This window comes from Anastrepha obliqua, chromosome 1 (assembly GCF_027943255.1).
Source record: "Anastrepha obliqua isolate idAnaObli1 chromosome 1, idAnaObli1_1.0, whole genome shotgun sequence".
In the NCBI taxonomy this organism is placed as follows: domain Eukaryota; kingdom Metazoa; phylum Arthropoda; class Insecta; order Diptera; family Tephritidae; genus Anastrepha; species Anastrepha obliqua.
In genome coordinates, this window is record NC_072892.1 from 121,793,363 (window position 1) to 121,807,033 (window position 13,671).

Genomic DNA, 13,671 nt, shown 5'->3' on the forward strand with positions numbered 1-13,671 from the left:
CTCAAATGGAAATTTGCACAAAATATGGAATATCTACAAAAGATTACCACATTCCAACATTTCATTTCATTTCATTTCTTGCCCAAAATCATTTTAACATTCAAACAATGAACCGAACAATCGAATACTAACAACGAAATTCGAATAGTCTTCCATTTTCCTTCTTTAGTTAAGCTGTTAAAGGAGCGCGGAGCAAACGACGCATGGACACTTGACATCGATCACAAATATTGCAACACCCAACTGCAGTGGTAATAGTATAGATTTGCAACAAAGTAGTCGACTTATACATTTATATATACACGTAAATGTGTGTAGTGCTAACTAATACCCTTCATCTCTATTTTTTAATGTTATTTTTAATATTTCAGAGTTAAGCTCAAACACTGTAGAATAACTTATGGTTGTGTGTTTGATTGATAATAAATAAAAATATGTACATATCGCTCATTTACTTAAATAGTGTCATTATCAAATAAAAAACTATTTTAGAAAAGTATGCGGAAACGACTACATGGCCTTATTTTCTGTTGAGCAAAAAATTCATAGTGATATCTAGTAACAGTATTTTATGATATTTACTTTCACTTAGAGAGGCATATTTACTACACTAAAAACTTTGAAGCCGCTTTTCCAAATATTTTAATTTTTCGGATTATGACAGGCAGTATTAATTCTTTACTTCTGTTATACAATATTTTTATATTATAACTCTCTAGCAGTATTTATTTTATTTCTTTTATATTTATATTATATAATATTACACATTTCTGTTTTATTCGACAACTGTCCATGTAAGCAAAAAATTTAGTCCCCACGCTTGTACATATATATTATCCCTATGCCTTAATACTTCTAATGGTCATGGCATATCTGTTAGCATTTTTGGTATATGTGGCAAAATTATGCTTTCTCCCTTAAATTTTCTGACTTCCGTTATGAGTGCATACATCCTCCTTTGCTGGTTGTTTGGCAGAGCTCCTGCTGCTTCTCCAAATTGTGGTGTGCATGTCCTGATGTCGTTAAACACCACCTTCGAACCGCAGATAGTTTTTTTTTGTATGGAATAACCCCATACATGACGGCTCTGTTTTTTGCCAAGCCCAATAGTAGTAGAGTAGTAACATAAGTATATTTATTTTTCAGGAATTCAAAAATTTTTTTCAATATAAATATGAATATAAATATAAACTCTATGGCGCAAAGCTGAATACAAAAAACTTAAAAATTTTCTCGAAATTTTCTCCATTTAATGCGCTTATGTCTTCTTTTCTGATCGGAATTCCGATTTTTCTATCTTCCAATAAAATGCTTCACATTTTCTTCTTCGTTAAGATTGCAGAGGCTGCACATTTTAGACACGTTTCCGAATTTATTGGCATTCAGCATAAGCAGGCCATATAGTGGCCTTTGAAAATCATTGAGATATTTTCAATCCGCATTCCTTATTTTAAATGCTTATACTTGCAGGTTGAACCCTTTTTTTGGGCTAAGTATTTTTATATGCGTGATGCAAGTGCCTTTTCGCTATGTTCTCTGGTGTGTTTGTCCTTTAGTTCTGTCAGCAACTGTATGCAAAGTAGCCAAAGTATGCCAAGCCCAATATAGGTGTGGAAGATCGCTTCTGTTCCAAGGGAAAATGTTTCTGCTAACACGAAATGAAGTAAATTTCGCGGAAGTAAACTGATAAATAATAATGTCTCTGAGTAGGCAATTTTATATTAAATAGGTATTTTATCTCATGTAGCTTTTTTATTTATTTTTCCTGAAATGAGGGCACTTACTGTTTCGTAATGATACAATTTTAAAATATTAGGTGTACAATAAAAGTTTCCACCGTTTTTCAACTACAAAAAAAAAAAAAATTCATTACTATTGCCCATTATTAGCCACTAATCTTACCCATCATTGTGGTAACTTTTGTTTACCACGTCGGAAGAACTCGTATTTGAGTTGAAGCTAACCGCGAGTCGACCCTAATTATTCATATTTTCATAAGACGTAAAGGCTACTCCGACAGATTATGTGCCATTGACAGGAGCAGGCGTTAAGCGGTAGGGGTAATGTCTGGTGAATATGACGGATGAGGTAGGACTTCCCAACTCTGTGTTTCTAAATAAGGCGCAACATGCGGATGAGCCTTGTCATGTAAAAGAATAATTCATTTTTAAATAATTTAGTTGAGTCTGGAGTAGCAATAAGCGCGGTTTTTTTCGCAGGCTCGGTTTAATTTCATCAATTGTGTTCGTTAGAAAAAAATTAAATTAAATTAAAGAAGTAAATAAGTAGTGCCCGAAACTGATGTTTATTTGACAAAAACCCTGACATTATTAAAAAACAAACAAAAAAATAGCAAAACCCGGATCTGGCCAGAAAAGAGCGGCTTTTTCGACTTTGGACGTGAATTTATTTCTATTAAAGCTAACGACTTGAGCTTCGAAGTAGCTTCCTAAAATTAAATTTTCTATAGATTTATGGATAACAAATAACCTTTTAAAAAGGATCCTCGAACATGGCGAAAAAAGGCCAAACCCGTGTTCCCAACCAAAGGTTTTAAGAACGATATCCAACGGGGGGTTTACGTAAGCTTCAGATGGGGCTATCTTTTCTCAAACGACGGAAACTTGTTTGTACACCTAAATAAAAAATAATAATCACCTTATCGGAAGATTTATAATTTTTGCAAATGGCATCGTACGTCAATCATTTTTAACACTTGGGAACTAAACAGCTGCAGTCTACAAACAGCAAAGAAGTAATGGAGCGCATAAAGGTCAAAATAAAGATTTTCATTAATCAAAATAATTTTTTGTTTGTTTATTTAGTAAAAGAGTTATTCAAAACCAAATTGTATCAACCCCAAGCGCTATCTATAAGCTGATTTGAACAAACTGAACCTTCGCGGGCATGCGCCCATTAACTCGGCAATCGGCAATCGGCATTTCAGTGCCATCGGACGAACGGTATATGGTATGATTGCATGCAGGACAAAAAGACAAACAAACTTTTTTCTCCGCAACTTTGGCTTTAGCTTATGGTACTTTGCGCTGCTGTTTTCAGCCAGCAGAATGCTTTTTGTGTGACTGCTTTAATCACCCAAAACGTAGCGCTGCATATTCAGCAGACTGGGATGACAAGTGGCTAAGGCTAAAAAAGTGTTGTAGCAGTTCAGGCGTTTGCACGTGGGCCATGATGAATTGCACTTTTTCGCTTTGCACCACTCACATTACAGCGCGCCTTTGTGTAAATTTGGTTGGGCTAAATTAAAGAAAAACAAAAATTGCAAGTTCGCACTTTTAGCAGTGAACCGCTGCTACTGTTGCTGCTTTTGCTATAGCTGTTGTCAACGCTGTTGTTGTTACTTATATTGTTGTTTTTCGCGCTGTTACGGCCACTGGGTGACGGATGAACTATACAGAGAACCGAATTTTGTTTTGATCTGCAATTTTTGCAAACATTGCATTTATTATGGCAAAAATAAAATATACTCGTGCGTATAATTTTTGATTATCGTTAAGGTTTTTTGATTAATTTTTAATTTCACGCTAAACAAATATTGATTGTGCTCGTCTTCATTGTATGTGTGTTTGTGCGTAGTTTTTTATATTAAAATGATTTTTTTTTTCTTTGAACGAAAAAGGTTTTACATGCGGATATATGTATGTACATACATATGCACATCTTATATGTATTATTGTCTATTTTCGATTTTTCAGATTTTATAATCGTATTTTATCTTATTCAACTTTTGGCTGCGTTTGTGTGACATTGTCCCAGTTTACAGTTTCAACACATTGAGAAGTATCGCCTTTTTTATTTCGGCTGATTTTTTTCTGTTCCTCGACCTTTTATGTCGCTTTTGTTTTCCATATTCATAAATGTTTAGTAAATTATGTTTGTCTGTTTAATTTGAGTCCGCGGTGAGTTAACTTTTTGACGGTGCGTATTTGCATACGAGACGATAGCGGCCAAGCGGACGGTTGGAGCCAGCTTTTGATCTTCTTGTGAGCATTTTTTATTATTATTTGAGCAATATGTTTTTTTGGGGGATAAAAACATTGGAAATATACTACGTTAGTTAATATTGTGTGACTGCTTTTAAATGCGTGCGATCAGTCTTCACGTGGTTTTGGAGAAGTGCGGATTATGCAACTTTGAAAGTTCTTTCTTTAATTCGATATTCGTTTCAACTAACTAAATATTTATTGATTAAGTAATGTGAATATACAAAACCTTGTTTAGGCTTAGTTATGTACAGCGCATATCTAAATTGGTAATGCAATGTTAATGGAAATATTTAAAATAAGTGAAGCAATTGAAAAACAAACATTTGTGAAAGCACCAAGAAAAAATTTCATTTGAAAACAAGGTGAGAAATACTAAATTCAGTTTGCATCGAACTTGATTTACCCGCGCACATTTTAATAAAATTTCATTTGGGCTGGCTGTTAATTTTTGGCATCAAACAAACACATAGACAATGATAGTTACAGACGAACGGGCGGAAGTGAAGTCGCCATAATATTTATGTCTTATCTAAATGAGGCGGGAAACCTTACGTGTGCTATAAAACAAAAAGGGCGCGGCACTGTCTATTTCTCAAAATTTTACTTGCGTCATATTTTTGTTTTAGCTGATGTTTTTCACCAAATTTGAGTAACTTAGCTTTATTTATAAGAGATATGCAAGGCGGGTTGGTACGTGACTACCATTCGGAAATGCGTAGGTTCAAATTTCCATGCATGAAACACCAAAATGATAGAACTTTTTTTCTAATAGTGGTCACTCCTCGGCATAAATAACTATAGGGTGGGCCATGTAAAATTTGCCTTTTGCATCGGCTATAAAAAAAAACTAATCAATATTTTTTCAAACTTTTTTTTTATTTTGAAGATTGAATATTGTCATTTATGAATGAAAAATAATATCGTTCAAATGACTGCCACGACTCGCTTTACAGTAGGCCATTCGATCAACGCAATTTTATAGCACATTTTCAATTGTTTGGGCTCCAATTTCATGAATGGCAACTTCTATTTCGAGTTTTAAAGCATCAATCGTCTCTGGATGCTTCGCATAGCATTTGTCCTTAATGGCTCTCCACAAAAAATAGTCCAACGGGCGTAAATCACAGCTCCGAGGCGGCCAATTGATATCGGGATTTCGTCTGATTATTCGGTTTTCAAAAGCGGTAGCCAAAAGTTCGAGTGTAACTTTGGCAGTGTGACAAGCTGCACCGTCCTGTTGAAACCAAATGTCGTCCATGTCATCCTCTTCAATTTTTGGAAACAAAAACTCGTTGAGCATGTCACGGTAACGCTCGCCATTTACTGTAACCGCGGCTCCTCGCTCATTTTCGAAAAAAAATGGCCCGATGATGTCGCCAGACCAAAAACCGCACCAAACAGTGACTCGTTGTGGATGCATTTGCTTCTCGACAGTGACATGTGGATTTTCTGAGCCCCAAATCCGACAATTTCATAAGCTTCATCAAAAATGAAGAAGAAGACTCACCACTTTCGAAATAGGTTTTCAATATTTACCAATTTTGTTCAAGCCTATAGCGTCCCATTTCGTAAATGTCAAGCCTTTAAGTAAATCATGAATACATTTGACATGTCATTTGTGATACCATTCTCAAAAAAATAGGTGGTTCAAAAAGCAAACGCTATATGGCCCACCCTGTATTTGCCGTTCGGAGCCGGCTTAAAACTGTAGGCCCCTCCATTTGTGGAATAACATCAAAATGCACGCCACAAATGAGAGGGGGAACTCGGCCAAACACCCAAAACGGGTGCAAGTGCCAATTATATATTATATATATACATTTACAGAAGGTGGCGCAAAATTAATCATCATATTTTCTTTTTCAATAACTTTTACTAATTAAAAAAATGATTTTGAGTATTGGAAGTCTTTATTTTGAGTTTACGCCATCCATTGCTTGTGCTTTTTTCTTTTTGTAAAGGAGGCTTAAATCAAAATGCCAGAAATATCGCAAAAGTACCGTAACACAAATGACACTAGTACTTCAACAATCCTCCCACCTCAGCTAAATTCTATCCTGGGAACACAAAAGTATAACATCTGGGTAGAGCCGCGTTCATGTCCGAAGACACAATAGGTACACGCGTCCAGGTTCCTCTCTTGTGGACATATGAAGGCAATGCGCTGTCGGTAGCCCGAATTACTTCCACTGTGTTCATAGGTGGCTCGAAACTAAAGGAGACATCGGAAAAGTTGCAATAATGTTATATTAACCCACTACCGCCTTGTCTTCTGTGCGATATTGTAGTGAGTGGTCACTGTGGCTGTCGTCGGTTCGTCAGAAACCGTCCACCTTCACTGCTGCAGCTGTTGTAACTGTTGCTCCACCGCTTTGTGTTCCCGATCAATATGGCGGAGTCGGGCCATGATTTTAGCTACGAACATTTTGGCTGCCGTTTATTTACTTCTGCTCATATTTGAGCAGAAGTACTGCTGGTTGCGCACATATCTCGTGTGAGGTTGCTGACCCAGGGCTTGTTCGAGAATAGCTCGTTCCTCTCTGATGCGTTTGCAATAAAAAATCACGTGTTCTGCACTTCCGTCACTATTCGGGCAGTTTGGACGAAAAGGGCTATCTGCCACCTTAAAACGGTGTAGGTTTTCCTGAAATCAGCCACACCCGCTGAGCCACTGTGAAAGTGATAGTCGGTGTCTCCGTGTTTTCTTCCTAACTACTCATCAATACGTGGGATGCGTTTGTAGGTCCAATGCCCGCTTTGTGCCTGATCCCACCGCTGCTGCTACCGGCCAATTGTCAGCAATCGATCAGCTACTGGTGAGCGCTGCGCTCCAAGCTTCGTTGAAATATTCAAATTTTTGCTCAAATTATCATTTGCACTGGTGGACGGACAAACAGATATGGTTAAATCGACTCCTGTAATCATTTTGAGCTTTTTGGTATGCATATGTCTATATCTATCTCAATTCCCCTATCCTGCTAAATACAACCGGTATGTGAATAAAATTATAATACTGTTTTTTTGAGAAAGGGTTCAAAATGCCTTCGCACTTACAGCGACTGTCGCCTACTGCGTCGAGTGGTCTTGCCCCTCCTTTCGGGAACACACCCTTCCCGGGACTACTTTCTGCATCATTTCGGCATCTATAAAGGACCAATTCTATTCACCCACGTCTGGGTGCACCGTACTTGAAGCCAGCTTTCATGCTATAGGCTCATCTTCTTGTATCTCTATCTGTGCGGCTTTGCGTTGACTGTAGCACGTTCCCGATGTACCTATTTGCCGTGTTCCAGCTGTCCTCGTGTTCGAGCAAATTGTTGCTCAGCGCGATGTCGCCAATCTGCTTCCTCGGAGCATCTCTTTCCGTGAATCATCCGTCACAACTAAAAAACGTGTGTTAGGCGTCATCGCTCGGCGCCTCGCAGTACATGCACTTGGGACCGTTTACATTACCCGTGCGGTATAGGTATCTTCGGAAGTATCCGTAGCCCGGGAGGAACTCCGTTAAGAAGTAATTCACTTCCACGACGTTCCGTTTGGACCCATTGGCCTATTGATGGAATGAGTTTCGCCGTCCATTTGCTCCCGTTGATTGCAAAGTCGCAGCACCAGAGACAGTGCGGTAGGTTGAAATAACTCTGAGTGCCGTTGTTCGTTGCACATCCTCCAGAGCTTTACCCTTGGCTTTACAGTTTAGCACAACTCCCACACTTCGCTGCCGTACATGGGAATTAAGTTTGTGGCCTTCTTTTGTTGTTTCAAAATTATAATACCCTTGGGCACAAGTGCGCTTGGCTATATTTATTACCAAATTCCAAAAATGCGCCAAATCAGCAACATACCATAATAAAAAAATAAAAATATATATTAATAACATTTAATTTTGAATTACATTTTTTTGTTTTCTTTTAATTTCACTCAAAAGTTGATGCTTTGCATGAAGCAAAACTTGATTTTTGACGACTTTGCTATATTTCTACTCAGCAGCAACATTTCTTATGAAGGTTTTAAAATACTTACATTTTTTATACACGAAGAAAAATTAAAGATTGAAATATATTGGGTTTTGAAACTTATTCTCTCTCGCGAGGCATGCTTTTGAATAGTGACTCGATTTGAATAAAACAGCAAATCTGAAAGTGTAGTTAAGCATATAATTTATCCGTGGCAATGTAGCCTTAAGCCATCATCTCTGGCACAAGTGAATGCTGGTCGCAGTGGTCGGAGTGCCAGAGATGCCACTAAACAAGTGAGCCCCAGCAATGTAATTACAAGAAGCTTTAACACCTTCGCTGCAATGCTGCAAACATTTTTCAAGGGGACCGATTTTATAATTTTGCATTGAAGTTCTTAAAGTTTTATAATTTTCTTCTTTACGTTTTTCTGCTAAGGATCGCTGAGCTGCTGCATATATCTTTCAATTTACTGACATCTGGTTGAAAATTACTAAGTACAATTTATTTTTATACATATAAGTACATACAAGGTGGAGCAAAATTAATCATCATATTTTGCTATTGCATAACTTTTTTACTATATAATAAATAAAAAAACGTAATAATTTTAGTATTGGTTTTGTAGAATATTTAATTTATTGTACAAATAATTAAAAAAAATAATATTATTAATAATAGTTTTTACTAAATAAAAAACTTTTTTTGTGACACTTAGATTGCAGAAATCCAGAAGCAACAGCATACATTAAAGTTTTTAAAGTTTTTTGTTTGTGCGGGAATTTTTTTCTTTCCGTTTTTCTGCTAAGGATCCTGAGCTGCTGCAGATATATTTCATTTTACTGACGTTTGCTTGAAAATTACTAAGTAAAATTGATTTTACAGCAACAATAAACCCGAATATTTTATTAAACAGCCGAAGGGCCTCTGTCGTCAGTGCTGCGAGCCGTTTGGTTTTTGTAGAATATTTATTTTATTATGCAAATAATAATAAAAAAATTATAATTTTTACTAAATAAAAAAATTATTTTGCGCCACCTTGTAAATAGAAATTCTATACAAATGTATCACCGTTGAGCTGGTCCTTCTTGAAATAGTTAGTCTGAATATAGATAAGGTTGGGGGGTTCCTTTTGCCACTTTTCATAGTAAATAGAATAAAAAACTCATCCGATACCTGTCAAACTTTTTAATACACAAATCGAGTTGGGATTTCCAATTAGAGAATAACTATCCATATACAAGTATTTATATGTAGCCGCGACTGTAATTTGTTGGGGCAAGTGTGATTATACATAATTTGTAATTAAATATTCAACAACTCAAGATTTCCACAATAACCCACGGTGAAGCACACAAGAAAAATAGTTTCAAGTCACATCTGTTTATATGATAAACGTGAACAATTTAATATATATGTACATACATATGTACCAACACACATTTGTCATCACTCCATCAAACGAATTAATCCTATATTGAGATTATTTTAATTTTAAGTATCAACACTTAATTATATAATAACTTGACACGTGTTTCGCGTTATCTGTCTATCAACCCTTTAATCAGTTGTTTGCTGCTTATACAGCAATTACACTTAAAAATCATACTTTTATTAGATAGTTAATACATACAAACATGTAAAAATTTATCCAAAAGACTTGCCAAAGGGAAGAGACTCGACGGGAAGCAAATTATAAAGTAACTGTAAATTAACTGAATAGCGATTTCAAATGAAAAGTGTATATTTACTTTTGTAATTGACTGTATTTGCCTAATAAAGTTCTAAGTGCGCTAACTGTGAATATATATTTCACAATCAAATATTTACTTATGAATTTACACAAATTACACTTTCCATTTAGTTATTTTTCAGAGCTATTTACACTAACAAACACTGGTTACTCAACAAGAACAAACACTGATATAGGTACATATAATTATGCATGAGGATATCTTCAGGACCAACTTTGCCGAAGGTAGTACTAGGCCAACAGGTCTGAATGTTTTTCTTAATTTTGGGTAAAAGTACGAATAGTTTATGAAAAATATTATGTACCTGATTTAGCTGCATGGCAACTATAGGGTGGGCCATGTAAAATTTGCTTTTTGAATCGGCTATAAAAGAAAAACTAATCAATATTTTTTCAAATTTTTTTTTATTTTGAAGATTGAACATTGTCATTTATAAATAAAAAATAATATCGTTTAAATGACTGCCACGACTGGCTTTACAGTAGGCCATTCGATCAACCCAATTTTTAAGCACATTTTCGATTGTTTGGGTTCCAATTTCATGAATGGCAATTTCGATTTCGTGTTTTAAAGCATCAATCGTCTCTGGATGGTTCGCATAGCATTTGTCCTTAACGAGTCCCCACAATAAATAGTCCAACGGGCTTAAGTCACAGCTCCGAGGCGGCCAATTGATATCGGAATACAAAAACGGTAGCCAAAAGTTCGAGTGTAACTTTGGCAGTGTGACAAGTTGCACCGTCCTGTTGAAACCAAATGTCGTCCATGTCATCCTCTTCAATTTTTGGAAACAAAAACTCGTTGAGCACGTCACGGTAACGCTCGCCATTTACTGTAACTGCGGAAGAAGGAGAAGACTCACCACTTTGGAAATAGGTTTTCAATATTTCCCAATTTTGTTCAAACGTATAGCGTTCCATTTTCTAAATGTCAAACCTTTAAGTAAATTATGAACACATTTTACATGCCATTTGTGTTACCATTCTCAAAAAATAGGTGGTTCAAAAAGCAAACGCTATATGACCCACCCTGTATTTATCTATATGGATAACTATGAAGTCACAGCTAAGAAAGGCAAATATTTCTGTTCAGTAAGATTTGGCAAGTCATCGTAAATCGTTTAACGCTTCCAAATTGGGGAAATTTACTTTAAAAAAAAATATAAAAAAAAATGAATTTGCTCGCGAAGTTTATAGAACAGTGGCGGCATCATCGGTCCTAATTTCTTTTGAAATGAGGAAGGAGCTGCCGTAACGACGAATAGCGAGAGCTACAGATCCATGCTGACTGAATTTTGTTTCCAAAAATTAATCTGCTAAACATCAATGGCATTTGGTTCCAAAAAGACGCGAAACCTGTCTTACAGCCCTCTTAACAATTAATTTTTTGTCCTATTCAAGCCACCTTTGGCGCCATGCCGCCAGATTTATTGGAAAAAGTAGTCAACAATTGAACTTATCGAATGGACCGTGTAGCTCGTCGCCGAGGCGGGAATATGCCGGATATCATATTCAATAAATAAATGCCATGAATATTACCAGATTACAATAAAAAAAAAATTAATTCAAAAATATTTCGGTTTTGAATTATCATTTTAAATTCTCAAACTCTTAAAAAAACTCCCGATATAAAAGGACTTCTAATATATGGTAATTTCTGTCGTCAGACTTCTACGCGTAGAGTAAAATTTATTAAGAAATTTGTTGTGGTACATTTAAATCTTCTACTTCCTACTCAAATAAGCATTCAACACAAACACTTAAAATGAAAGTATCTTAAAAAGGGCAGTTAGTGGATTAAATTGTTTCACATAAACTTAAGCAAAGAAATTTTATTGTGGGTTACTGTAGACGAAAAACTCGTACATAAGGCAGTTGAAGAAACTCGTCCGCAATGGGTGGGGTTGGACTCTGATGGCGGTATTCGGAGGTCGAGAGCTTAGGAAGGTGGTGAGAGTCTCCCGATGAATGTCGTTTAACGTCTGTCTTTACACTGTCCGCTCCAGTAATTGCAATCATATTTGAACCTGGATCTCGCCGGAGGGTGTAATCGAATTCTCACTCAGGTGAGGGAGGTGGCTCAGGCTCTAGTCAGTCCCTGCAGGAGTGGTTTCTGCGATAATACAGTAGGCTGTCCTAATGACAGTATTTGGTCAGGTCTTAAACGTTGTCCTCTGTGAATCACTAGTACCAGACGACCAGACGAGCGCATAATAATTCAGAACCTACCAACCAATTGCTTTAATGTCGGCAGCAAGATTTCTTTGTCTTTTCCCCAAGCGCTGTTGGCTAGCGATTTGAGAACCTGGTTGAACCTGGTTGTATGCACCGAGAAGAAGAGAAAACTGCTGATGGTGACACCCAAAATTTTAGAGTTCTTAACGGTCGGTAAAGGTGTGTCATCGACTTTCAGCTTTTACTGCAGTTTGTCTTCAGCAAAGGTGATCCTGGAGAAATTCTCTTTAATAATTATTAGCGTTTGCATTTTATTAGCGTATCATTTTTGTTAAATTTTGTTGAATTGGGTTATTAACTTGCGCCTTTTTCATTTCTACTTTCAGATATTTCCGCGAATTGTCTTAACAAAATTCTTTTGATCCAAACTAGCGAAATAATCACACAGTTCTCAAAATGTCTGCTGTGCGAATGAATGAGACAAATACAATTGTCGATCGTATGGTCAACTTCCTGGTGGAACATGAGGATATGCGCACAAAGAGTTGGTTCCTCTCAAATGCGCCTGGACCGCTTTTCATGATATTAGCTGGCTATTTGTACTTCTGTTTGTATGCGGGTCCACGATACATGCGCGACCGTAAGCCATTTGAGCTGAAGAATACCCTGCTGGTGTACAACGCAGTGCAAGTGCTTTTAAGTTGGGTGCTCTTCTATGAGGTGTGTGGGTGATGAATGGAGCCATTTAATTGAAATATATAATTATTAATTTTCTTTCTTTTGCAGGGTTACAAGGGCGGCTGGGGTGGTCATTATAATTTCCGTTGCCAACCGGTGACCTACGCCACAGATCCGATATCCATGCGGGTAAGCAAAATTTACATAGGTAACTTTGTACCACGCTGGAAATTTTATTAATGTAAACAGTGTCTATTGTAACCGTTATTTAAATATGTTAAGGGAATATAAAGAGAAAAATTGAAAATAGATCACTAGCTTAAAATAGTTTTAGTCATTTTGTTGGTCGATCTCGCTGTCCTGGAATGAGCTTACAGCGAACCATTTCGAGCCGCGGAGATATGTTTCAGAGTAGTTCAAGCCAGTTTTTTTGCGCCGTGTGATATTAAAGAGGCAAAACTGATGGCTTGCCTTTATAAGGGCACTAATTATCAATTTTTAAAATATTTAGTTGAACTTTAGTGTGATTTTGAAGTAGTAAGAGACTTCGTAGAATTTCTCTTGCGCACAAGTGCTACTTTGGACTAAGTAGGCGATTGAGTAGTAAAGTCCTGTCTCGACGAACGAAACTAACACTACATAAGTCTCTCATCATGCCCGACCTATTGTATGCCACAGAAGTTTGGATAATGACAACATCCCATGAGGTGGTCCTTGGAGCGTTCGAGAGAAAGATTTTTGACCTATACACGTTGGCGACGACGAATATCGCAGACGATGAAACATGAGCTGTGTGACATAGCCATAGTCGAAGTGAATAAAGACCCATCGGCTTCGCTGGGTAGATCATGTCGACCGAATGGACACAATCACTCCAGCTCTGGAAGTATTCGATGCTATACCTGCTGGTGGAGAGAAGACAGAGAAAGTGTAAGGTCTTCTGTGTATTGAAAAGATCCGGTGGAGATGGGTTTGGCTTAACTTGGTGTGTACAACTATTGGCGTGCATTTTTAAACTCCGTCATAATCGCTTAAAAGGTTCTCGCGTCAATTAAGAAGTATGAGTGAGGCGATTTTATGTAAGGCGATGTTACTAGAACAGCTG

The 13,671-nt window shown here is 36.9% G+C and overlaps 1 protein-coding gene across 4 annotated transcripts in view; it reads left to right on the top strand.

Moving 5' to 3' along the window:
- Positions 1-13,671, top strand: part of LOC129235924 (elongation of very long chain fatty acids protein AAEL008004) — a 69,888-nt gene that overhangs the window by 52,487 nt on the left and 3,730 nt on the right. For 2 of the 4 annotated variants that reach the window (XM_054870006.1, XM_054870009.1), the window contains exons 2-3: positions 12,275-12,608; positions 12,675-12,755. In XM_054870006.1, the coding sequence (XP_054725981.1) occupies positions 12,345-12,608; positions 12,675-12,755 (345 nt within the window). In that variant the 5' untranslated portion in view covers positions 12,275-12,344. Of the gene's footprint in view, positions 1-3,908; positions 4,005-4,264; positions 4,370-12,274; positions 12,609-12,674; positions 12,756-13,671 lie in introns of those variants that run through there. The other 2 variants (XM_054870008.1, XM_054870007.1) reach the window with 2 other exon arrangements.